Source organism: Anguilla anguilla, chromosome 1, assembly GCF_013347855.1.
Source record: "Anguilla anguilla isolate fAngAng1 chromosome 1, fAngAng1.pri, whole genome shotgun sequence".
NCBI classification, from domain to species: Eukaryota; Metazoa; Chordata; class Actinopteri; order Anguilliformes; family Anguillidae; genus Anguilla; species Anguilla anguilla.
This window is the reverse complement of record NC_049201.1, coordinates 67,768,071-67,794,997: the sequence shown is the minus strand read 5'-3', so window position 1 is coordinate 67,794,997 and position 26,927 is coordinate 67,768,071. Positions and strand designations below refer to the sequence as shown.

General features: G+C 47.4%; 1 protein-coding gene and 1 long non-coding RNA gene across 3 annotated transcripts; one reads left to right on the top strand and one right to left on the bottom strand.

Annotated features, from left to right (window-relative positions):
- The first annotated feature begins 341 nt into the window (after positions 1-341).
- Positions 342-26,756, top strand: pi4kb (phosphatidylinositol 4-kinase, catalytic, beta). 2 transcript variants are annotated; one of them, XM_035435435.1, is made up of 12 exons: positions 342-786; positions 7,568-8,565; positions 15,982-16,026; positions 18,932-19,159; positions 19,626-19,853; positions 20,644-20,753; positions 21,087-21,191; positions 21,298-21,421; positions 22,243-22,508; positions 22,872-23,004; positions 23,294-23,414; positions 23,897-26,756. In XM_035435435.1, exons 2-12 carry the CDS (start codon positions 7,573-7,575, stop codon positions 24,076-24,078), a joined length of 2,535 nt encoding a protein of 844 aa, XP_035291326.1. In that variant the 5' UTR covers positions 342-786; positions 7,568-7,572; the 3' UTR covers positions 24,079-26,756. The 2 variants fall into 2 exon arrangements, with proteins under 2 accessions (XP_035291326.1, XP_035291335.1); XM_035435444.1 differs by lacking the exon at positions 15,982-16,026.
- Positions 17,981-18,895, bottom strand: LOC118237089. Its single transcript, XR_004767123.1, has 2 exons — positions 18,861-18,895; positions 17,981-18,772 (listed from the first exon to the last, which is right to left on the bottom strand). It is a non-coding gene; the product is annotated as an uncharacterized LOC118237089 (long non-coding RNA).
- Positions 26,757-26,927: the final 171 nt, after the last annotated feature.

Sequence of the window (26,927 nt, the reverse complement as noted above, 5' to 3'; positions counted from 1 at the left end):
TCTTGCAGTTTATAGCCAACGTCATCAATGAGCAATTGACATCTTCATCCATAGTCCATGAATCAAAATTAGTGTCAATAACCCGCGACTACTCGTTGCATTCACTCCTTTTTACGTTAAATCGGTTTAATCACAACTAACGCAGGAAAGTAAAAGTAGAAATAACACTTTCTAATTTCATACAATTGTTTATTTAAAATGGAGAAATCCTATATTTCCATAAGACCTCTGGAAAATAAGAACAATACAGCACTAAAATGTGTGTGTTCTGTTTATACAGGCACTGTTGAACAGCTATAACAACAATTCCCATGATGAAAATAGGTCCTTGCCAACAAGAAGTTGAACGGCCTGCACATAGCTAACGTCTGCTGGATAGATAGCTTACGAATGTAATATTTGAGATAACTTGTGAGCTGCTGTGCATTGTGGCTAGTTGTGATTAAACAATGACATAGAAACTGTTATCCATCGAATTCGCAGTCACTGGACACTTAGGTACTGCACACCGTAGCTGAAAATTTAGATTTGATACTGCAAAACACGCCCCATCTTGGATCTGTACGTCGAGCAAAGAACCAAAATGGCGTCCAAAGCGCTTTAGTTTCGTGAGTTGTATCGTTTTTTAAGACCTACAGGCATTTGATGCAGACATCCCAGGCCTGTCACTTGTCCAAGTTGCAAAGAGAGAAACTCGGGAGTAGTGTGGGGGATTGTATGTTTCTCCAAATGGGGGTGGAAAACTGGAGATAGAAAAATTTCAAACTCCACCCGACTATTGAAGAGGTAAGAGACGTTGTGATTTTGTTTTGGACAGTAGTTGTGAGTGGGTTAGTTACCATTTACATTTGCTTGTGAGCTAGCTATAGAATTGCGTGTCAGTCCGTCAACCAAAAGGAGACGAGATGAAGAGTCAACGATATCTAAGAGCGCAACAAAGTAGATAGCAAGCAACTAGCTTGGTAACGTTAGTTCAACAGAAGTTTGGCAGTAGATGAGAATAACTGCAGGTTTTAATTATAATTTTACTATACACTTGCATCGAACTTGTAAGATGTTCATATAGTAACCATGCACTAAATGTTTTTAGATGATCCCGTGTTTGATGAGTTTGTCAGCAAGCTAGCTATCTATCGGACCACTAGTAAGCTGTAACCAACTAGATCAGAAAAATACTTCGTTTACTCTAGGGAACACCAAACTCACAACTCATCGGGTGTGATATAGCCAGTTGAGTTGGCTGTCCAGTTAAGTTCTGGCAGAAAAAAAACTAATATTGGATAGACTGCACAGCTAGCTAGACTAAGTACCTAACGACGTTACATATTGACGACAAGTAGAACAACTGACTTCTACAACGACGGTAGATATTCTAGTTAGCTAGCTAGCAAGCTAACAATAGCCGGACAGCCAGATTGATGGCACACGTTCTGTCTTCAGTATGCGATAGCTCGCTTGTGAGGGTGTTAGCCCATGTCTGCAATTCCAGAGGGAAACCCTTTGCAAGAAGTCTTGCTAAGTAGCCACTGATACTGTGTGGCATCACATTCAGCCCGGGATTTTGGAATAACTAGATAACAAGCGAATGTCGTTTTTGTGGACTCAGTCTCATTGCTTACTTGTCATTCATATAGCCTACTACATCACCGGCTAGCATGCTTACCCGGCAACAACAGCCAGATTTGATTTGTATGATAATAAACAGATATAACTTACCTCGTTTTGTTAGATAAATTAGCTTATCACTTCGCCAAAAGTTACACTGCTTGTGTATCTATCCAATTGGATAGCAGCATTTTGTGTCATATTGCAACCAAAGCTATCTGTACTTAAAACGAGTCTTATTGTCAACGCTAATCTAAGTTCCCAGCTAGATAGTTAACAAACCATTGTCACGAACGTTAGGTAAGGTAACATTAGCTAGTTAGCTAGCCTTAACAGTGTTCAAAATGGGATCTTAACCTTGTGGCTGGAAGACTTATGTTGTCAGTTCTTTGTCATACAGCTAATTAAGTGAGGTCATATTTTTCCTCGGTGAATAAGCGACCCCCATCTTAGTCGTTACAAGATTATTGAAACTATGACAGTTCAGCTATACCACATGAAATTTATTTGTTTGTTTTATTATTTATGCAGCTTATACCGATCAGTTTCCTCTCCAAAACGGGGACTACGTTCAACACATTGCCTGTCACCTTTGTGGTCTTATCAAAGTATATTTCCGATTTTCATTTATATTTTAAAAATACGTGGTTATTGAGAAACTTGTTTGTACCATAATGAGTTGCAGCCCACCACAGCGACACAGGACCATTTCTGTTCATTGTGTTTGTCGGGTTAATTTCATTATTAAGGGATGGAAAGCAACCCTGATCATGTTCTGTGTAACACTGCACCAGTGCATTGTTCCTCAAGGGATTGTTGGAGCCATTATCTAGCACGATAGCACGGTCATCTTTCAGTATCAGGTACAGAGTGGCCCCTGGGATATGCCCTCTCAAGGGAAGAGTCATTCACAGTCAGAGGGGTGACTGGCATTCGGTTTTGTGAAGGATAGGCAGTGGCATTTCATTTTAGATCCATTGCTTAAAATGTTTAATTTGTTCATATTGGTTTTGAAGGTGTGTAATGCATGACACTGCCCAAAAGATTAAGACTTGGTGCACAGGAGGGTATGGTGTTGTGGGTCCACCAATTTGGCTGTCCTCTCAGCCTTCATTTACTTCCCTTATCACAATATGAGCTTTCGGTGACCTTTGTTTGAAGGAGTTTGCTTCTTGATGCTGTTTCCTCTGAGAATGAAGAATTGTGTGCTGTGATTGGTTGCTAGGGTGGTGCTCAGTGCGAGGAGATGGGTTGGTCTGGACAGGGGCACGGTTGCCATTACTCCAATGGTGGCTCTTGAAGTGATCTTGGCATCCACTGCCAAAAGACACGTTAACACACACAAGCTTTCAGAAAGCTGACCTGTGTCAGCTTCTTCACCGTGTTACACTTCACCTGTTCAAGTCTCCTCTTACCCTCTCCACTGGTCCAGATGTGAAGTGCTTTGTTTAGTTGCCTTTTGTGTAGTGAAGCAGCAGAAGTGCTGAGGAAAGGGGACTGGAGCACATCTGATCACATGTCCCTGGTATTTCATCTCTGTCTGAGCTGTGAGCTGAGCTCATGTTGCTGTTCTGTGGCTCTGTGTGCTTATGTGGCAGTGAAGTGTTTTGAGAAGCTGCAGCTCACCTTTGATCTTGTGAACTGTGTATAGGCTTGGGTAGGGCCTCTTATTTAGTTCAGTGTTGCGAATAGAACGTGTACCGTGTGCCGCATGTTGCGAAACAAATCAAAGCTGACGTTAAAAAGATTGCCGCAGACTTATTTTAGTGTGTTTACAGGCTGGGACACATCTCAGTTCTGAGCAGCTAGATACCCAGTGAGAGCGGTTAGATAAGGGAGATGGTGAGTATATATGGAGCAGCTGTGTTTCCTCTGGCGGCAGGTTATCTGTGCCCTGACTCGTTGGCCAGGCAGCAGTTGGGAGGGAAGAAGGGACACAGTTCACAGGGAATGGTCGCCGTCTCGGCCTGATCGAGTGAAGGATGCAGAACTCTGTGGCCTTTAATCAGTGTGCATTCTGGGAGTTTGTGGTGTTCTTCAGTGAAGGTGGAAATCCACTTTTCCATTCGTGGCTGAATTTTCATTAGAGGTAATGGAGTGCACCTTGGACTGCTTGTGTGGGGGGGGAGGGGGGGAACCCCCAGGCTGATTAATTTAGAAACTTTTTTTAAATAACATTGTGTTATTCTCACATTGTATGTTTTTTTTAAACTCATATTGACAGAATTCTCATGTGCTAGATATTAAAAGCTACTCTCAAATGCACACAATAACATGGCTATATTTTACTGGACCGAATCAGGTTCTTTATTACTGTTCAACTGTTCAAATTTTGTGTATATTGGTAGAGTGATTTAAGCACAGTTGACCTTGCATTGAAACAGCTGCGGTTCTACAATGTCAGGTATAGGTTGGTAACATCCATTTAGCATGCAGTATACCTATTTAAAGTATCGCATATGCAGTGTAATTCTGCAGTCTGTCAGGCTAGTGTGCATCTGCAGTGAAACAAGCAACGTGATGCTAAGCTGTGGGTCGAAGGCAGACGTGTAAACTTATGCAGATTTAGCAATAACAGGCTTAGAGCTGTTCTGTTAGAACTGTGATCTTAAAAATGGGGCCAAAAATGAAGCTGTGATCATTAAAACTAGATCATGCTGGCTGGGGAGGATGTAGGGATAGCTGGGGTCGTTCTGCATCATTAGTCTTCAGCACAGGAGCCTCTTCTCTGTTTGATCTGAAGCTGTGTTCCCCTGTGATAGAGGGGATCTGGCATTTCATGTTCTCACATAGGAACTCTATCTGTATTAGATCTGAAGCTGTGATTTTATGGTAAAGGGGACCATTCTGCATTGTGGCATTAAGCACCGGGGCCCATCCTCTGTGGGATCTGAAGCTGTGGTCTTATGCTGAAGGGGATCATTCTGCATTGTGGCATTAAGCACCAAGGCCCATCCTCTATGGGATCTGAAGCTGAGATTTTATGGTAAAGGGGATCATTCTGCATTGTGGCATTAAGCACCGGGGCCCATCCTCTGTGAGATCTGAAGCTGTGGTGTGATGATAAAGAGGATCATTCTGCATTGTGGCATTAAGCACAGAGGCCCATCCTCTGTGGGATCTGAAGCTGTGGGTCCTGCAGTGCTGTTCTGCACATGTGCGACCGCGCTGCATGCAGGCCTCTGCTTCTGTAACAGAACCTGTCTCACCACTTCTCACCTTGATGGGCCCCACTGGAGAGAGAGATGCCATGCTATTGGGTTCTATTTCTGGTGTTAAATGTAGGGCTTTGCATCACTGAGCAGCCCCACCTGACAGAGAGAAAGTGAATCTACTGTGTGACTGATAAGGGGCAGAAATGCTGTTTCCAATCAGGCAAGCATAGAAAAAGGTTAATAAGAACAGATGTGTCCTGTGATTTCATTTTTTTAACACATTGACCTTGCACAGCAAGAAGTCGCTAGTGCTATTACTAATGACTGGGGCAAGGATGCCCTCTTTCACACACTCACACACACACACACGCACACACACACACAAGGAGAAATGTGGCCACATTGTCCTGTGAATTTCAGAACCAAATCAGAACTGCACTGCAATTTTTATTATCGGCCTATATATTCTATATTTAGAAATCTGCTTGTATTCTGTCACTAGGAAATCAGTGTTATCACTCAAATCCTTAGCCACAGGATTGGTACCTCCTCTCATACTCAGTAGTAAATTCCAATGGTAAGTCATAGGCTACATTTCCAGCCATATGTTTTTATTTAGTTGAGATTATGAATGTATAGCAATGGGTGAGTCGTTTGGCAGCAAGCATTTGAAAGTTTTATCACAGTACAGTAAATGTATTTACACAAATTGCTATTTGAATAGCAATTAAAATTATTTGCTTCACTCTAATAATACTGCAGGGCAGTAATTCTGAATTGCTATTTGAATAGCCCTTTTTGGAAATAATTTTACAGTTTTCTGAGGTAATGAAAAATAATTACTATTTTGATGAGAAATTTTAAAGTAGTTTAAAAGAGAAAATATTGGAAATTTCCCACTTGTTGTTATTCTAGCAACCAAATGCGATTTGGGTTGCCTGAATATTTTTCACTTTTGCAGTGTAGCTGAATTTGTGTGGGTGGTTTTTTTTCCACAATAAATACATTTTTCATATTCAGGCTCAAGTCAAGCTGTTTTTCAGTCAGATGATATGATGCTTTTTCTGTCACAGAATTTTATTTCCATTGACATTCCATTGTCGCTTAGCCCAGGTTCGAGCATGCTCGTTCAGGTACAGCGTACAGTTCTTTCAGTTCATCAGTTACAGTTTATCATCCTGCAGTCTATCTGTATCAGACTCACAACATGTTCAGATTTTTTTATACGTTTGCTTTTTTAATGCACTTTAATGCGTGGGCTCCGTCTCAGGCGAGTGCAGCTGCAGGATGTAGGCCTGTTCTGGGCTGTGCTCTTGCTGGGTAGCTAGCAGCTGCATATGCGCTATATGTGTAAAAATGAGTGAAAGTAAGAAGGTGTTGCCTGCATGCAGAAACTTGCTCAATGTCACGAGTAATGAAAAGTGACAAACAAAGAAACGCACGTAGATCCCTGTCAGTGTGTCCCAATACATGCCTTTCATGTGCTCCAGGTTTTAAATCTCTGTAAGGGCTCTTGTTGCGCATGTTTTAATAGGTTCTGTTTTTAGGGGAGTACTGTATAGTTTCAGTTGAATTCTTCCTGTTCTCGTAAAGCCAGTAATTACTGGAAAGTTGGTCTTAGACAAACATCACAAGGACCCGTGTCTGTTGGCTCCGCTCCATACAGTGGACATGGAAGCACGCTGCATGTGCAGTGGCGTGATAATCTACTCAGGGAGATTACAGCTGCATTCCACAGCAGGGGATCACTGGGGTACAGCGATGCAGGAGCTCACACGGACACTCACACACGCGCGCGCACACACACACACACACACTTCTGTCCTGGGTCGCTGGCACGCGTGGCCCGTGCTTATGGCGCAGAAGCCGTGCTCAGACGAGTCACGCTCCAGTGGTCCTCTAAGACACGCTCTGCCCTGAGACACTGCTCTAAGACACGCTCTGCCCTGAGACACTGCTCTTTTGTGGGTCAGGAAGGCTTGCAGAAGACGTGTCCCTTTGATCCTCGCTGTAACCTCCCCCAAAGCACCGGTTATCAAACGGCACATTTTGTTGTTGCAGACATAATCGCTGCTTGGGTAATTGATATGATTTGAGGCTGAATAGCTTTTCATTCTTCTTTTAAAGTACTTTTATCTTGAAGCAGTACTTTTTTTTATGCCAAAGAATCATTTGGACAGTAAATGATTTAACTATGGGGTTCTGGAATCTTGTATAAAGATGATGAGAGACCAAGCGAAGCTTTGTTTTATAACAGTCAAGATGGGTCATCCATAACTTTGCAGGAGGACGTTGTAGATGTTGCAGAAACAGGCTTACAGGTTTAACTCATCTTGCTATGTCTTGTGACATGCGTCTCAGACAAATGACCATTCAAAATGTTTTCCGAAATAAACAAAGAGCGTTTATGGAGTGGATTGTAGAATATTTGGACCTCCGATTGGGATTTTATCGTTCGTAAAATTCAAACTAAAGTTCATTCTGAAAACTACAATGGACGCTCTCTGTTTTTGGCATGCAGGAGTCTTGACCGCAAGCATTCACCCCTGTCCAAACTGCGATCACACGTAGCAAGGTTCATTCATAGGTTATGTAATGTTTTTCAGCCTGCGTGTGTACCGGGTAGTTTTCCACTACATATGGACGAGCAGTCTTTTTCAGATCTTCTGTAGCGTTTGCAGCTGTGTGTAGCTGCACATGTGTAACTGGGTATCATATTCAGGTTTTTGTGCCTGAGGTTTGGAATGTTGTCGAAATTAGTGAGTCCGCGCGTGCTCTGACTGTTTGACTCCTCCTCTTCCTCGCAGTGGCCATGGGTGACACGGACGTGGAGCTCCCGGCTCCTCAGGCGGAGGAACTTGAGCAGAGCCCCTGCACCTCCTCCTCCTCGGCCTCCCCCAGCCACCTCCTCCAGCCGGCCAGCGACGACAGCCCACGAGGCCCCAGCCCGCCACTGGGCATCATTTCGGAGGGCGCGGGCGAGGTGGGTGTGGTCATCGACCCCGAGGTGGCCAAGAAGGCCTGCCAGGAGGTCCTGCAGAAGGTCAAGCTCCTCCAGGGCGAGAGCGAGAGTGAGGGCGCGGCCGCGACGGGCGGGGCCGAGCAGGGGCTGGTCAACGGGAGCGTCCACCCGGAGCCGGCCGAGGGCGGGGTCACCAAGCCCCCCAAGATCCGGGAGGAGCCGGAGGAGCCGCTCCCCTGCACGGTGAAGGGCGCCCGGCGCCGCCAGAAGAACAACTCCTCCAAGCAGTCGTGGCTCCTGCGGCTCTTCGAGTCCAAGCTCTTCGACGTCTCCATGGCGATCTCCTACCTGTACAACTCCAAGGAGCCGGGCGTGCAGGCCTACATCGGCAACCGGCTCTTCAGCTTCCGCTACGAGGACGTGGACTTCTACCTGCCGCAGCTGCTCAACATGTACATCCACATGGACGAGGACGTGGGCGACGCCATCAAGCCGTACGTGGTGCACCGCTGCCGGCAGAGCATCAGCTTCTCGCTGCAGTGCGCCTGGCTGCTGGGGGCCTACTCGTCCGACATGCACATCTCCACCCAGCGCCACTCGCGCGGCACCAAGCTGCGCAAGCTCATCCTGTCCGACGAGCTCAAGCCGGCCAGCCAGCGGCTGCGGCGGGAGCTGCCGCCCTGCCCGCCGCCCGTGCTCAGCCACGCCCTCCCCGAGCACGGCCTCTCGCCCTCCAAGCGCACGCACCAGCGCTCCAAGTCGGACGCCACCGTCAGCATCAGCCTCAGCAGCAATCTCAAGAGGACGGCCAGCAACCCCAAGGTGGAGAGCAGCCAGGACGAGGTGAGCGCCGCCCCCTCAGGCCCCTGTCCCCGCCCCCGGGCTCCGCCCACAGACCATAGCATCTGCCCCAGGCAGGGCTTCACAATACACCACAAGCCAGGATTCGGTCACAGTCACATACTGCTGGTCTGTTTCCGTATATCTCTCATTCCTGTGCTCGACCCTGCAGTTCACTTCTGCATGTACAGTGGGGAGTGAGGATCACTCAAGCCTGGGTTTACTGGCTGTAGCTGCCAGGTCATTTTTGCAGGATATTTTTGCAGATTGTAGTTGTTCCAAAGCCACTGTACTTCTCAGTTCAGATAGTGCACTATCACGGTCTCTTACCCAAGGGCCTTTTTTTGGACTGTTTTGCGAAGTGCATTTTCCTTTGTTGGTTTGTTTCTCGTTAAATTATTTGTCTCGCACCTCATCTCTTTGTGATGACTTAACATCATCTTTATCCGGCTTGTGTTAGTGTTGCATTACCGTCGTCCTTCACGCAGCTGTGAATTATCACGGTGAAAATTAGTTTGTGAAGCTGAGTGCGTTCTATTTTAATGCGTGTAGTCATTATCACTAATGAGGGTGTGTTTGTGCTCATAAGCGCGTTGTGAGGACCTGTACTGCGCTTAGCGCTTAGCGCTGTCCTCGGGCGGGTCCTCTCTGTGCTCATCTAAGTGGGTCACACACATGTGGCAGAAACTTCAGGCCTGACACCCGGGGAGGGTGCGAGGGTGGGCGATAAATACCAGCGTGCCTGAGTACAGCCAGGCACGAGGGCGTCTTTGCTGGGTCACTCTGCAGCTGGGGTCAAGGGTCAGTGGAATGTTGGTGTCTGCTCTCAGACAAGGTCTCTGGAGGATGCGTGTGTGTGTGTGTGCTTGTGTGTGGGGGTGGGGGGAAAATGTCATCTGTCATAAATCATTATATCGCCGCCCCCCCTTTCCCTCCCAATAAATGTGTACCGAATCCATGGGTCTCGCCAGGCGCACACAAACCCACGCGGCACAATGGCGGCTTTGTGCCGTGCCGACGGCAGGGGGAGAGGCTGGTGCTGCTCTGAGGTGCTCACACACTCCCCGCTCAGGCATGCGCTACGCTGCGCTCTGCTCTCCTCACACACGTCAGAGAGCACGCAGCCGTCCTGTCTTATTATAGCTGAGCTCAAATCGTTCATGTACGCTTGGGTTGCCTTTATCATTTTTCCAGTGACATCAGAGTTGTTACCTGGGCGTGTCTGCGTGTGCCCGCCTCCCTGAGCGTGTGGGTGTGTCTGCGTGTGCCCGTCTCCTCAGCGTGTGGGCGTGGCAGCGTGTGCCCGCCTCCCTGAGCACGTGGGCGTGTCTGCATCTGCGTGTGCCCGCCTCCCTGAGCGCATGGGCGTGTCTGTGTCTGCGTCTGCCTGCCTCCCTGAGCATGTGGGTGTGTCTGTGTCTGCGTCTGCGTGTGCCCGCCTCCCTGAGCACACGGGCGTGTCTGCGTGTGCCCGCCTCCCTGAGCAGAGCTGCTTTATTAGGCCGCCTCCCTCGCAGGGCTCGTCCTCATTTCTGCCTTCCCCGGAGGCTGAAGTGAAATCCTGAAGACGTGGTGGTCACAGAGAGGAGTGTGTGAGCTCGCCTCCTACTCCTCCTCCTCCTCCTCCTCCCCCACCTCCTCCTCCTCCTCCTCATCTCGTGCTGTCATGCGCTGGCTCACTGCCTGGTCTGTCTCCTTCTCTCTATCTCTCTGTCTCCCTCTTATTCTTCCCTTCCTGTCGTCTCCGACCCTGCTGTCTCTCCCCTCCCTCTCCCACCTTTCATCTCTCCACTGCAATCTCTCTCTTTCGCCCCCATCTCTCTCTTATCTCTCTCTGCTTTTAATCCCTGCATCTTTATCACTTTTTATCAGTATCCTGCTGCTCTCCCATCCCGAACCCCCTGGATCTCTGTCCGTCGGTGCGATTGCCAGGCGTTTTATCGGCCGAGCCTGTCCGGCCTCCGGGCGGCTGGCTCTGCTGTGCCGCGTGCAGTCACCTGGAACGGCTGCAGGGGATTGTGCGGCTCAGTGCGGCGCGACTCTGTAAAGGACACCTGCCCCATCCCTCCCTCTGGGGGACATCAGGGGCAGGCGCATGTAACCGGAGCTTCCCCTGCAGCGCCCTCCTACCAGGGCGTTAGCCGTGAATGTAACCGATCTAACACCAGCAAAGTAGCTCCTTTGCTAACATTTCTGTGGCCGCACTGGGACACAAGTGACTCACGGGCTTGTGTACCATTTTTAGTATACATGTACCGGAGCTGGTGACCAAATATGCTTAACGTGTATGAGTATAGCAAAAAACCCAGAAGGTCCTGTCATTAGGTGTTAAGATATCCACGTGCGTGGTTGGGGTGGAGCTGTGATTGTGGACTTAACGCTTGGTGAGATTTGGGATTTGGTGAGTTTTGGGAGTCTCACTCGGCTGCTATATTTGTCAGTGAGCAAACTCTCGCAGTAGAGCTGTAGCTGTCACTCCCTTGTGAGGGGGCTAAACGGTGCCTGAGGAATCCTGCAGATTCGTCCTGTACCTACACGGCAGTGAGCAGCCCACAGCGTGCCCAGACTGCTCCTGTGCAGCAGACTGGCTGGGTGCAGTGCTGACGTTGGCAGAAACAGCCCTGAGCCCAGGTTGTGGCATCTGTCGCCACCTGCTGCTCCCCACCACCGCCACCCCGGCTCCGCCCATCGTCTGAGCCACATCATGGACTGCATTTATATAGCGCTTTTATCCATCATAAACTCTGTAAAACTGACTGACGTGTTGGTCACCAGTCGGCACCCTGAGCCGACCAGAGGAGGATGGGTTTCCCCCTTGAGCCTGGTTTCTTCTGAGGTTTCTCCCCATCTGCCACAGGGAGTTTTTCCTTGCCATTGTTGCCTTACGCATGCTCCAGTGGGGGTTTAGGCCGGGGTTGTCTGTAAAGCGTGTTGTGACAACTGCTGTAAAATACGCTATACAAATAAAATTTGATTGATTGATTGATTGAGGTTCTCTCCTGTGCACTGGAATAGGGAATAGGACGGTGATGCTACATTCCACGGATGCCGAACGTTCCGCCAATCCCATTGCAGTACATGAGGGAACCTGCGGTTTCCTGACATCACGGCGATGCCTGGCGCTGATGTGTGACAAAACGCAGGGAGATTAGAGGCTCTTCCAGCGTGGGGCAGGGCCGTGACATCAGAGCGCTGCGCTCTCAGTAATCCCCTGCTTTTCTTCCGTCCAGGAAGGTCTCACCCCATCTGTTCATCTCTGTGCTCTTTCCCCCCCGTCTTTCAGAAGAGTCATACCCACCCCCTCCCCACCTCTTTGTGATATCGCCCATACGCTGGCCCCGTCACCAGGGTAACCGTTTCCCGGGATTCGCTTGGGCCATACGCAGGGGCCTGTTGTTTGTGAAAGGAGCGGTTTGAAGTTTATGACTACCCCGGTTTTTTAGTGCCTGCCATTCATAGATCAGTGGCCGCTGTGATGTCCGATGGCCTTTCATTCGCACGCAGTGGCTTCTGTTCACTTGACTGGAGATAACTCGATGTGGACCTGTATTACTCTACTGGGATTTGCTGAAGCCATGTCACCTTGAAATGGTGAAATTTGATCTGTGTTTGGTGGGTGTAACTGAATACACTGTCGGTGACAAAGAGTTATCATCTGTTAGACTTGGCAAAGACACAGACAGATGAACCCAACACACACACACATGCACGTGTGTCTATGTACTGCAAGGTCTTAAAGACGTGTTGTTTGAAGGGACAGAAGAAATTCCCCTCACACACTGAAGTCAGGGTGTGTTAAAACTGCCAGTAATGCAACAGAATGTGTTTTTTCTCACCTCTCAGTATGGAAAATCCCCCCAGCAGTGTGGAGAGAAGCTTCTTAATCACTGTGAAAAAGAGCAGCGTGGGCTGTACCATGGTGTCTGATGAGGGGGGGGGGGGGGGGGGGGGGAGGGTGATTGTCCAGTGCAGTGTCTCTGAAGTTTTAACTTAACACCCCTCTCTACCCGTATTGATCTCAGCCTGTCTGCAGTGGCACCTGCTCCAGCAGGCCCACGACTCTAATGCAAGGCCCACGACTCTAATGCAAATGCGCTCTTTATAAATACGCTGCTGTGACGTCTGCACATCCCTGCTCACACGTCTCAGTTCTGCTTTCTTCTTCTACGCTGTCCTCTCCTCCATCCATTCTTTCTCACTCACTGTTTCTTTTCTCCCGGTTGCCCACTCACTGTCCTTCACTCCTTCATTTCTGTCTGCTTTCCTCCTGGCTGTGTCCTCTCAGTCATTCTCTCCTGCCTGTCCTCTCTTCTTTCTTTGCTCCTCTCCATTCTCCATCTCTCCGGTTGTGCCCTGGTGGTGACTCTCTCTCTCCTGCTCTCGCCCGGAGCGTGTCCTGACCTATGACCTGGGTCATGTGGGTGTGTTTATCCCCGGTTAGCCCCGCCCCGCCCCTGGAGCAGAAGCCAGGTTCCCTGCTGTCACATGCTCCTCTGTGTCTCTGCCCACTTCCTGCGCCCGTCCTAAATCTCCAGAGCACCACGTCTTTAGTTTCAGGCAATTCAGATTTGATTTCATTTAACTGAATTTGCTGTGTGAAAACAAATGGGATTAACAATGCTTTGTGAATTCTTGCGACGGTTCACCATAGCGATAGCCTTTCAGAAGTCAAGCGAACTGTTGCTGAGGTTTCAGATGGGATAAGTGTAGCCTGACAATTTTGCACATTTCCGTGCAAGCTTTAGGCTAGTAGTTTGTGAATGGCCACATTTCTCACAATTAATTGTGGAAATAAATTATTGAAATGTTTAAATAAGCAACATGTTTCTCTCTGTACTGCATTTCTCTCTTTTGGACGCACAGTGTTAACACAACAGTGTTAAAACGACACGTTGCTCTCTGGAAAAATGAGGCAGTGGGGACAGGAAATAATGGATCACCGTCCGTCTTACAAAGTATTGCTGTCACTGCAATGTGAATCGCATCCTGGACAATTGCACGCACATGCCCATTGCGCTGTGGCTCACTGAACTCATACACAGAAGTCAGTGAGCCAATCGGACCATGACAGCAGGACTAAGGATTAGAGCTCTCAACCCCCCCCCCCCCCCCCCCCCCAGTTCTGCTACAGCCACAGGCCCAAAAGCTCCACATGACCAGTGAACCAGCCCAGCCCCAGACAGCGCTGCCTCTGCACTAACGAGGATCACTGGCTTTTCTGACTAATTAATAACACCAGGCCTCCTGAGCACCAGTTGAATACCGGTAGTCATCGGGGTGAAAGTCCTGGCATTGTAAGGAACCATAAAGCAGCCCTTTATGGCCCTTTGTTGTCTCACAAAATGCAATAAATAACAGTGGAAAAATATTCCACTTTGACCTTTGGCCCTGAGTGACGGTTTTAGAATGGAAAAGGCAGTAAGTTGCTTTCATATGTGATTAAAGACCCTGTAAGCATTTGAAGAGGGGACAGAGTCCTTAATAACGTAATGGAACGTGTCTTATCGATGTAACTCTTCCACGTGAGCGCGGTTGCGTTTAGTCCTAACCCTAACCCTGTGATTTCTCACTGGATTGTAGTGTCCGTGGGACAGGTGCCTCACCTTCCCCAAATGTATCTAGTTCATGTTGCCATTGGAAAAGGCGGGGATTTGTGATCACAATTACCAGCTCAGCATGTCCGGCGATTTACAGCCATTCCCAGCTAGGGCACTGCCATTGTGCCCTTGAGCAAGGGACTTAACCTGCATTGCTTCAGTATATATCCAGCTGTATAAATGATTGCTTCAGTATATATCCAGCTGTATAAATGATTGCTTCACTGTATATCCAGCTGTATAAATGATTGCTTCAGTATATATCCAGCTGTATAAATGATTGCTTCAGTACATATCCAGCTGTATAAATGATTGCTTCAGTATATATCCAGCTGTATAAATGATTGTTTCAGTACATATCCAGTTGTATAAATGATTGCTTCAGTACATATCCAGCTGTATAAATGGATACATGGATACTGTGTAAAAAAAAAAAAAAATTACAAGCGCTCTGTAAATCACTCTGGATTACTGAGAGTTTGCTAAATGCCTGTAACGTAGCGCAATGTAGGCTAATGTAATGTAACACTCAGATTGGATTTAGGAATGGAAGCTCCGTGTCCTTAATACAGCCGGCGATAATGGACTGGCCGCCTGCTCTTAATTTGTGAAGCGCGGCGGGCGATGCAGCGGTCACCAGTGCGCTCCCTCTTTGTGGCCACCTGCTGCTGCGAGCTGGGGGGGGGCGGGGGGCGGGGGGGGGTGGGCCTGGAGGGGTGCTTAGAGCGGGAGTACCGCTCCGTTCGGCTGTACCTGCGCCCGTTCACAGTGACGGGACGTCCCGACGCTGCGTTCCCCCGTCACCAAATCCCCGCTGCGGGGTCAAGCCGGGCCCTGCTGCTGCTCCTGGGATTAGGCAGGGGATTTGGGCAGGGATGAGTGACGCAGCGATCCGCGCTGTCCGTTTGTCTGTCTGTCCCTCTGTCTATGCAGGGCAGTCTGATTCACCGGGCTTGTCCCTATCTCAAAAGCAAGCAGCACGAATACTTCACTTCAAACGTGTTTATTTAGTGTAACGTTACATGCTTAGTACTGAATTTCCCCGTTTTATTAGCTGCTGCTCCTAGCCGCCCTATGTGTACCTGGTAATAACTTCTGACCACTCCCACTGTGTATGGATAAACAAACCTGCCATACACTCTGGATGACTGCCAGCATTTAAGACCGATGTTCCCAAGAGGAAGTGCTGTATATATGGCTGGAGGTTAGAATGTGTAACACTCGTAACCTGGCGGCTATTATTATCCAGGCCTACTTATCATCCATGACATTAAGTTGTTTACATTTTTGGAGGAACATTGATGTGAAACCTGCTCTCAGCTGCTGACTGATTTACTGTCCCTTCCTGGAGTCAAGAGCACGAACCGCGGTGATAACATTCTGACTTTTATTTGAGCTGAATTCCAGCATTCTCAGGAATAAAAGGAAAACTTTACAAACGTATGTTCAGGCGCGCATGAATCCGTCTCTTCCCCAGAATGCGTTTTAAAATGTCAGTCAGGAAAGCGGTTCCCCGCGTGCTGTCGAGGCTGCGTGCTGTCGGACGGCGTGACGTGCAGGAGCTGCTGTGAAAGGCCGTTTCCTCAGATTGTGTAACGCGTGCGAGTGTCACGCGGAGAAGCTGGGAAATGGAATCTCTGCTCTTCTCTAGCGGCTCGGCGGCCAGCGGACGCCAGGGCGCGTTTCCTCTGAGCGTGGGCTAACGCGCCGCGGGCTCGGCCCCTGCCCGCTGGCGATCCCGCTTGGGCCGGAGTGGTCACCATTGTCTTGTTTTTGTCTTGCCCTCCCCCTCTCCCCATGCTGTAACCCTCTCCTTTCCCAGGGCTTGAGCTCCAGCACTGAGAGCCTTGACCTAAAGCCTGGTACAGTAAGTCCACTGCCTCCTTATCGTCCTGGTGCTGTGGATTGTGGGATGTTGGCTGACTCCGCTGGCGTGCTCTACCGATATTCTGTGTAGATTTGTGTGGAGAAAATTCACTGGCTAAATCACGTGACCATGGAATGAAAATATGAAAACGTGCATCACAAGTTGCAAAGTAGCATTTTTCTCCAACTGTGATCAGCACTTAGATTGGTTAGGTTGTCCATTAAACATATCAGATAGTACAGCTGTTATCTACATAAGATCTCGTTTGAGATCTAGATGTAGAGCAGACAAGGAGCATTTTTGGAAAAGACTTGTACTTCTTAACTACACTTCTCAGTAATGCATTATATTTACATGCAATGTAAATGCTATGTGCCATTTTTCTTATTTTATGTCTATTTCAATTGGTTTTTACATTTATTAGTTATGAGATCTACTTAGCTTTTCATTTTGTGGTCAATTGATTTTGCCATGAATTCCACTTCATGCTTTAGATCTGCCTCAGGTAAAACATTTATTAATGTCTGACTTATCAAATTCAACCTGGTTCATTATTTGCAACATATTCCAACATCAATCTTTGGATGATAAAAATTTAATATAAGGCTCTATTGGGCGCAACTTGTGACTTGCAGATGAGTCAATGTTTTGACTGAGTCAGGGGCAAATCTCTTTCGTTTTCCAGAATAATTGGACATTCACCTCAAGTTTGTAGCAGAAGACAATTTCTGCAGCATAGCCTACTTCACAACACCAAGCTTGAGATCTGGTATCTCAGGTAGCGCAGTTTTTTGCTTCAAACTTGAGGTCAGTGGGAGAGCAGAGCTCTGTAATTGGGTCTGTGGTAATTGGGTGTGGCCATCTCCAGGCCTGTGGCCTTTCCATTGGCTGATGCAGAAAAATGATGTCGTGTTGGGTTTGGTTCCAGCTGGACTGCTTGGGTGAACCTCAGCTGGATTCTCAGTGATTGGATCAGTGTCTTCGGTTGGTAGGCTTCTGCACAGCTGTTTATTCATGCAGGAACTGAACTATGTACTCTGATTACACGGTCACTGCATTGCATGAAGATATGACAAATTAAAGTATGAGCTTCCCGATGATGCCACATAATATTTTTATTTGTGAAAGGAGTAGGCTAAATTTGGCTGAGTAACTGGTTTTTCAACTTTGTGTACCGTATGAGGATCATAGGTTCCCGTGAAGCACCTTTTAATCATTTTGTTAAGAAACGCTGCTGAATGTAGTTTAGTAGTTTAAGTGAGTGCTGATGCATTTGGTTCTGTCCTGCAGAGACAGATGGAAAAATGAAGCTGAAGATGATGCTGTATATAGGAGCAGTTGTTCCCCAGTCCTTTTGAACATTAGTCTTGCGCATGATTCGTAGGTGGTTTATCTTTTGGTGCGAAAGGCATGTTTTTTGTTGCTTGAGGAATCTGCACCTTGAATGTGAGATGTATCAAAATTAAATCACACATTTCCTCGAGCCCCTTCTGATTGCAGGTTTTTTCGTCTATGCTGGAAGTTAAAGTCTAGTTGTTTTTTTTCTTTGTTTTTAACAAAATTGTGGAACATCCTCCATTGATTTCAACAGTAAACAGAGAATGGAGGGTATAGGCCACAAATCATGAGTGAGCGTGTTTGTATTGCCACCTGTGTGCTCGTGTGATAAATTGATCCTGGAGTGGCTCCTTGCTGGAAAGGCAAGGTTTTGTTGAGGAGGGGGAAAAGTCCACCTCAAAGGGCTGTGACTATGGCCACCGTTTCCATGGCGTTGCGGGGGAGTGGCCAAGATAAACGCCACGGCAGTGTGTCACAAGGGGGCCGCCTTCAGATTTCGGTGTGATGACAGCTTTCGAGTCCTGTGAATGGTTAGATGTGAACTGAGCCAACTGCGTGTTTGACTGACTGCTTACATCTGTCATTCATACATTCAAATGGCAGGTTTCTACATCTCTTAATTTCTCTCATTTTAATTCAGAAAAATGAAGGATTTTCTTCTGTTCTGGGGTCAGCTGTAACCCAAAAGACTAAATATCACTGTATCTTTTAGACTTTTATCAATTGTGGCGATTAACACTCGATTTATTGAATTTGGACAAAGCTTTTTAAAACTGTTCCAACATGTTCTGTTACTGCATCCGAGGTGATTTAGTTCAGTTCTGTATATCTTCAATTCCTGATTCAGTCCTCTCTAGAGTATTCGTCATAATTGATGCTTGTGTTGTGGAACATTCTGGAGATTACCTGTGAATCTTTTTTTTTCCTTTTGGGTGAAATTATTGGCAGTGGTGTTAATAAAGTTTGTGTTTTTGTTTTGCCACCACATTTTTCTTCTGGGGAGAAAAAGGCCTGTATCCTTATTGCCCCCTGGTGTTCATTCTTTGGTATTGCGCACACTGCTAACACTTAATCTTTTGATTTTTGTCAGCAGGAATAGTTCCTTTTCCTTCCAGACTTAAAGGTCATGTTCTATGGTCTCACATTGGCACAGCTGTGTTTCAGAAGGCTACTTTGTTTGACCTATTTTGTTGAACTTCCTTTTTGTGCCAGTGAGTGAGTAACTGAGATTTCACCACAAGCTGCTATTCCGTGGGTACGAGGAGAAGACTTGAGAGGCCGAATGTTGTCGTCAGGCGGCTGTGAAGCAGGCGTAAACGGTCTGTTCTCCCCCGTCTGTGGTAACGCCGTTTCCCTGTGGCGCTCTGGCGTTAATGCCGTGGTTTTCATTCCCCTGCGAAGCGCAGCGCTGAGGAGCAGAGGGGACCAATGAAAGCGTGAATGACACACGAAATCCTTTCTTTGGAAAAACACTGGTTTTCTCATCTCATTCTCACCTTATAACTGAGTGTCTTTGTTCTCCTCCTTTCCCTCCACCCCCCCCCCCCTTCCCTGCGCGCTGGCCCAGCCTGTGCGCCTGACGCCCCAGCGGGAGTTCATTAAGTCCCTGATGGGCATCGGCAAGCGGCTGGCCACGCTGCCCACCAAGGAGCAGAAGACCCAGCGGCTCATCTCCGAGCTCTCGCTGCTCAACCACAAGCTGCCCGCCCGCGTCTGGCTGCCCACCGCCGCCTTCGACCACCACGTGGTGCGCGTGCCCCACACCCAGGCCGTGGTGCTCAACTCCAAAGACAAGGTGGGGGAGGGCCCGTGCCCTGGTCTGCATGTGATTGGTCCTACAACGTGTGATGTAAAAACAGGAACGAAGGGAATAAAAATGCTATTGGAATAAAATGAGGCCCTGAAATATGCGATAGTCACTTTGTTTGCCCAGCAGTAGCCATCCCATTATAGAGAGGTTTTTGGGAGAGTGCGTTATTCAAATTGTAAATGTTATTTAAGTTGGTCATTTAGGTCACACTAGCTGTTATGTTCTGAACATTAACTAAATATATGATCGGAGTGATTGCATATTGAATGAGCAGAAGTCTTATCTAAAATATCATAGAAAACCTTTATTGACCTTTTAATGCCCACTTTTTCGTTTATTTATTTTCTATCATCATAGCAAGTTTGCGTTTGAGGTTGTAATAGGTGAAAGTATCCCTTCGCCCTGTCTGAGGTCCTTTGTGTGACTGGCTGCGCTGTGTGTTCCCTCCCAGGCACCGTACCTGATCTACGTGGAGGTGCTGGAGTGTGAGAACTTCGAGACGTCCAACGTGCCGGTGCGCATCCCCGAGACGCGCATCCGCAGCACGCGCTCGGTGGAGAACCTTCCGGACTGCGGCATCACGGCCGAGCAGCGGGCCAGCAGCTTCTCCACCGTGCCCAACTACGACAACGACGACGAGGCCTGGTCCGTCGACGACATCGGCGAGCTGCAGGTGGAGGTGCGCCCCTTCCTCCTGTTGCCTGGGAAACAAGGACTGCCTGTCAACATGTGCAAACCAATGTTTTCTATTTCACCAGTATCATACTTATGATGAGTTCGTATTAAAAAAGGTCACTGGCTAAAATTGTTTGAAAAGAGAAAGGTCTAGTGCCTTTACTCATTACAGTTTAGCCAGGACTAGGCCCTGACTGCCATGGTTCCTTGTGAAATACAACATGTGCAAGTTATACCTTGGCATTACTTCGTACTAAGCAAAGAGCAAATCAGTGAATTGCTTTTGAGAGCCTTCAAAGCTGTGAGTGGATTGTTGTGTTTCAGATTCTATGGACAGTCACTTATGCTATTCAAAAACTGAAATCCATTCTAGGCTTTAGGCGTCAAAGTATCATAGGGTATCAACTGACTAAACTGCCTGGAGGATACAAGTTAGATAAGCTAGAACTCTCAAAGCATACACCCCTTTTTTTAAGATGGTGAATGGTTCATTCCAAATTGTACCTCATTGGAGAGGGATGGCACAGCCCCTGCTGCTGTGGGGCATTTAGACGTTCTTTGCACTTTTGTTCTTGGAATAATTAAATTCCTTTCCCCCAGATTTCTTGGTGTTCTTTTCTCACAAGTCTGTTCACCCCCATAATGCAGTGAGTCTTCTGGAGCAGTCCCCGGTGCGCAGTGCAGGACGTGTGTGTGTGTGTGTGTGTGTGTGTGTGTGTGTGTATGTGTGTGTGTGTTGAGGCCCCCGTAGTGACTGTTCTCTGATTTCCCGCTCGCCCTCACTGTGCTTCCAGCTCCCAGAGATCCACACCAACAGCTGTGACAACATCTCCCAGTTCTCTGTGGACAGCATCACCAGCCAGGAGAGCAAGGAGCCCGTGTTCATCGCCGCGGGAGACATCAGGTACAGCGGCCAGCGCTTCTGGAGCTGAGGCACGCTACGTCTCAGCGTGTGGGGGAATGACATCACAGGAGCGGGGCATCACAAGGGCGGCTCATTTTAATGTTAAATACGCGGCACTTTCGATCCTGATTTTTGGAACCGCGGAACATTTGCATTTCCACATTTGTACACATATAAACTTAGAATACCTGGACAAATTTGGAAACCTTTTCTTTGGTTTGGTTTTGGTGCAGTGCTAAGTTTGGATTGATTGAATTTTGATGTATAAATCATATATTTTTTTATGCTTGTGTGTGTGTGTGCACGTGTGTGCGTGCATGTTTGTGTCTCCAGGCGGCGTCTGTCGGAGCAGTTGGCTCACACCCCCACCACATTTAAGAGGGACCCGGAGGACCCCTCAGCTGTGGCCCTCAAAGAGCCCTGGCAGGAGAAAGTCGGGTGAGTGACATCACACTGCAGAACTCTGACATCATGATGTCATTCTTACTGTATTGTACTGAAGCAGTGATGAGTAAATGCCTTCACACTGCTCTCTCTCTCACAGACGGATAAGGGAGGGCTCCCCCTACGGCCACCTCCCCAACTGGCGTCTGCTCTCAGTCATTGTCAAGTGTGGAGACGACCTTCGGCAGGAGCTGCTGGCCTCCCAAGTGCTCAAACAGCTGCAGGTAATGTCACCATGGCGATCGCCCTCCCATACCACCCATAGAAGCTGCCTCACTTAACTGAAGTAACAGTGATAATCAGATAGGTATATCTGCTCATTACAGATTTTCAGTCTTAGTAACATAAAGTGCATTCGTTTAATTGGCCCTTCTCCTTAATTTCTATATTCAGTTAGGGACTTTCAGGTATTTGTGTGAGTATTGGAGTGAATTTCTCAAAGTGGGTGGATCTCAGATTTGCGAAGGAGACGTCCAGAAAGAACAGAACAAGAATGAGAATGAGGCTATATAATAACTATAAATTACCAATTATTTGTGACCACCTTTTGACTAACATATACATCACGTGCCTGTATGCGTGATAATATATGGATATATTTATGAACAGCAAACAATCTGATAGTGTATATTTATGATAGTCAGTTCTTTAAAATTCTTTATAGTCTGTTACTTCAAGGACCTGTTGTAAAGATTGTGTTAATTCTATGGTGAGCTGATTGTTGGATACAACCACACCTCTAATTATAAATACCTGTTTTCCAAGCCTGAAACATACACTGACTGTGGCTTGATGAACGTGTTTGTGTCACTTGCTCACTCCACTATTAAAATGCATTAAGCATAGGATATGCAGACACCAACCCCTATGACTACACACTCAGGGTAAAGCGGTGCTGTCGGAACTATGTCCCCTATCACTAAATAAAATTGCAGTCGTCTAAATTGGCAGTTACGTCATACTCTAATGAAACTTCTGAGGTACTGTGACACTCACTATTTCTCCAGTAGGGATGGGTGAATCTGTGCTCTCTCTTCCCGCGCAGTCGATCTGGGAGCAGGAGCGGGTTCCCCTGTGGATCAAGCCCTACAAGATCCTGGTGATCTCGTCGGACAGTGGCATGATCGAGCCGGTGGTCAACGCCGTGTCCATCCACCAGGTGAAGAAGCAGAGCCAGCTGTCGCTGCTCGACTACTTCCTGCAGGACCACGGCAACTACACCACCGAGGCCTTCCTGACCGCCCAGCGCAACTTTGTCCGGAGCTGCGCCGGCTACTGCCTGGTCTGCTACCTGCTGCAGGTGAAGGACAGGTGAGGCCACGACCGCTCTTTCAGCGCCTGTGGAGTAATTAATCTCTCTGCATGAGTGCAGAGGTCAGAGATCAACTGCAATCTTTTGCTAGAATCAGATAAATTCTATACACTGCTTGTTGTGTCGATGTCAATGGGAGTTGGTTAGAATGCTGTTTTTCTACCAACATCCTTCCTGTTTCTCCCTGTTAATGCTCACTTCCTCATTTCTTCCCTCTTGCCCTCCTTTCCGATTTCAACACATCTCTTCCTCTCTCCGCCCCTCTGGCCCCTCACCCTCTCTGCTCCTGCTGCGTCACGCGGGCACGCATCTCTCCTCCTCCCCCCTCGATCCCCCTGTTCTTTCGCTCCGTCTCTCTGCAGGCACAACGGGAACATCCTGCTGGATGCCGAGGGCCACATCATCCACATCGACTTCGGCTTCATCCTGTCCAGCTCCCCCCGCAACCTGGGCTTCGAGACCTCGGCTTTCAAACTCACCAGCGAGTTTGTGGATGTGAGTCCAGGCACAGGCTGCCGGTTCTGCAGCGCAGACTACCATATTAATTGCCAGAGCACAAGATATATGTGGTAATATGCACTGTACCATTTAAAATCGGATTTCCATAGTCAGAAGGCGAAAGTCTTAATTGTTGAAATTAAGACCTTAATAGGCCTTAATAAGCCATTGTTTTAATGTCTGTAGGCCCATTTATTTAATCCATGTATAATGTCCGTATAATGTCAATGCAATTTCTTTTTACTCTTATGTTTACGTTAATATTTTGTGTGTGTCTCTCTCTCAGGTAATGGGTGGCCAGGATGGAGACATGTTTAACTACTACAAGATGCTGATGCTGCAGGGTTTGATTGCTGCACGGAAGCACCATGAGAAGGTGGTCCAGATCGTGGAGATCATGCAGCAAGGTAGCCCTGCCTGTGGGGTTCATGCGTCACACAAACTCATGAGCACTAGAGATGCCTCCTTCTGAGCTCCCAGCACATGCACAGCGCTCCTGGCTGAGCTAGTTAAACTGAACGAGCTGGAATGGGAATGTGTTGGACAGCAGTCTGAAGGGCAGGGAAGGGCTTTATGTAGCTGCAGACAAGCTAAGGCCAGGTTTATGCTGATGTTCAGGTTTTTTGTGAAAAACAAATTCCCTTTGTGTCAACAAAGGAGTCTGAATCATTCAGCGACAGCATCCCTCTTATTTATCTTTCCTTTATCAGCAGCATTCATTTCTCTTCTCCCAGTCCATGTTTATCCATGCCGGCCTTTCTTTTGAACTGCTGGCTTGTCTGGGTTTGTTTTCCCACAGTTCAGGAGCACATGCTGCGTATCTTTAGTGGCACAGGCCGCCGCGTCGTGGCTCCCTTTGTAACTTTTCACCCCCCCCCCCCCCCCGCAGGCTCCCAGCTGCCCTGCTTCCACGGCTCCAGCACCATCCGGAACCTGAAGGAGCGCTTCCACATGAACCTGACCGAGGAGCAGCTGCAGGTTCTCGTGGAGCAGATGGTGGACGGGTCCATGCGCTCCATCACCACCAAGCTGTACGATGGCTTCCAGTACCTCACCAATGGCATCATGTGAACAACGCGCGCACACACACGTGCACACGCACGGCCGTGCCGGTCAGAACTTGTGTACAAAGACTGAGGGAGGCTGGAGAAGCACACAACTTCGCACACGACTGCGCTTCTCCCGTTGCTGCCTTGTGTGTCTCATCTCTACCTGTGGACCGAGAAAGTTGGGCTACCAAACCCTGGGTTTATCCCCTAATAGACAAAGGTCTGCGCAGTTCTTGTGCGTTTCCTCCCACTGTGTTGATCCTCAGCCCCGCCTCCTCACAGTAACCCCTCCCATGTTTTTGGGATTTCATTTTTTTTCACCTCAAGGCTAAGGACTCCATTTCTCATACACCTGTTTTTTAATTGGCCTTTGAGCAACGTGTCCGTTGTCACGGACCACTGAGGTCTTCAGTTTTACTCTGACCCTCCCACTGCCCATGTTCCCTTTCACCTGCGCGGCCCCCTGCCTCTGTTGAGTCTTTCTCATGGTATTTCTTCTTTGGGTATAGGCCATGCAGCAACCCTGCAGGTGTGAAAGGGTGGTCCACATCAAACCTAGGGAAGTTTAAAGGTGTCAATCAAAGCGTCACTTCACTGCAGTGGATCCGAGTCGAAACCATGGTGATATGAGAAGACTGTGGGAAATCGGGGTACAAGCCATGTGGGGCCACAGGACCATGTGGGGCCCAGCTTCTCCTTGTCCAGGGTCCAGTATTCACAAGTGTGATATGAGGGGTGCAGATGTATCAGTGCAGGCTTCATCCAGAGTCACTCTGCCCTGACAATTCCAGTCCAGTTCGGTGTGAGTCTTTTTTCCCCCCCCATTGAATTCTGCAGTATTGTTAAAGTGTTTCAGCAGCAGTGTTTCAGAGTCTTACTTTAATTAGTAGGAACCGCTAGGTCTAATGCTATTCATTGGTAACACAGTGGAGTAGGGCTTTGGGGGTTTGACATGGGGATGAGAAAGCGGGAACTATTTATTCTTTTCCCTTACAAAGCGCTACAGAATAAATAGAACACTTACAGGCATCCTATTGCATAATAGGTATGATGCAACTTACTGTTACATTTCTCGTTAGTCCCCTTGCAAAGCCTCATAAAATAATTAAAACACTTGCAGGCATCCTATTGCTTAATAACTGTAAGTATAATTTATAGTTTGTTGTAGAACTTTTAAAGGAAATGTGTTTTTAAGGTATTGGAAGCACAAGAGTAATCCCTAGAATAATCCCTATATCCCCTTTTGAATAGACATGTTAGTGGTCAGATTTTTTTCTTTTCAGATAATGTACCACATCATTTTTTATTTTTTATTTTTTTTGTGTTTCAGGTACGTTAACATCTGCATTAATGCCGGACTAGCCGACATGTTCGCATTCATAGCAACTCCCTGTTTATGAAGTGTAGAACTGCGAGAGCTAAAATCTCCACTAATTTCTAGGTTTCAGCCAAAGATCAGTGCTCTCCGTGTTTGGTAGCTTATGGACTGTGAAGGTTCCACCACTGCCTACCACCAGGCCTGGATTCTATATCTACTGAGGCTTTGAGTTTTGCTCTGGTTTAGTGCTCCTACATTTCCTCCTATAAATGCATACGATGTTGGAGATGGTTTAATGAAAACAGTGATGATTAAACACACATACTCTATAACAGGGGCCTTCAAGACCAAGAGGGACCTGGTTGCACTGTTGGGTGCTCTGAGCCACATTAAATTTCACTGAGAAACAAGCAGGTAGCTTGGTTCTCTGAAAGGATAATAAAATATGTTCCCCTTTTCTTGTGTACATAACCCTGGAAGAGGCACGTTGTCTGTAAAAGCGAATGGACATGAAAACAAGTGAGGAGGTTGATCACTTTAAGCTGAACTGTTGGATGGGAAGGCCCAAGTGGAAACATTGTGTAAGGCTGAAGTTCTTTACACTTGTATGGTGACAGACTAGCACAGATGTCCTTGCCCCCCCCATAACCGATCAGGCCTCACCCTTAAATGTATAAACCAACTCATACAAAAAACACATATAAACATTGGCGGCAACTTTAGAAAATGCAGTCTTTTTGGCAATTAAACCACTAACGAAGAACGGCAGTGAAGATACTGGAGAACAAATAAAGCAACTGTTGCATCTGATCATTTGTGCCCTTGATGCAATGTAAATTCCCCTTGAACTTCGGGGTGGGGGTGGGGGGGGGGGGGGGGCGCTAGCCAAGAATGAAAAAATCTGCAAAAATCAAATGTCCTCGAGCTGTACAGGTGTTGTTCTTTCTTGTGTTCCTTTCAGTTTTTTACATGTATCCTCAGTCAGGATTAAACTATTTTCTCTTAAGTACTATTTAAGTGTTTGTGATGCAAGGTGATGAGCAGGTTTCTGTTCTTCAAGAACACTGACTGATTTCTGGTGGCTCGGTTGTTCATTTGTTTCTAATATGATGCCACACCACTGTTGTGGTTACCTGAATTTGTTTCACATTAATATTACACATCCCAGCAGAGACTTGGAACATTGAACAGGATTGGGAGAGAGAAGCCAGTCAGCAGCAGGGCTTTCCTGTTCTTGAACTAAAAAAAAAAAAAAAAAAACCCTCTGCCAGTTCCCATTTCCTTTAATTGCCATATAATGGACCAGCTCCCTTGATCATGTGAATGACCTCGCTTAACTCGTTTATGTATTTTTGTATAATAAATGTACTTGTTTCACTATAGCTTTGCTAATCGTGTAACCGTGCACACAATACACAAATGTAGCCTAAATTGCTTGTGCAATTTCCTATGTGGAACCCTGGAAATTTAAAGTTATTTGGGGGAAATTGCGTTTGAAACTGGATTAGAATAGTCTTGAATGATAACTTTCGTCATACTATGTCGGGATAATA

Coding starts and splice junctions, on each gene's coding strand:
- pi4kb (XM_035435435.1), top strand. CDS start 7,573: ATGGGTGACACGGACGTGGAGCTCCCGGCTCCTCAGGCGGAGGAACTT. Junction 20,754..21,086: donor ATCGCCGCGGGAGACATCAG/GTACAGCGGCCA, acceptor TTGTGTCTCCAG/GCGGCGTCTGTCGGAGCAGT. Junction 21,192..21,297: donor CCCTGGCAGGAGAAAGTCGG/GTGAGTGACATC, acceptor TCTCTCTCACAG/ACGGATAAGGGAGGGCTCCC.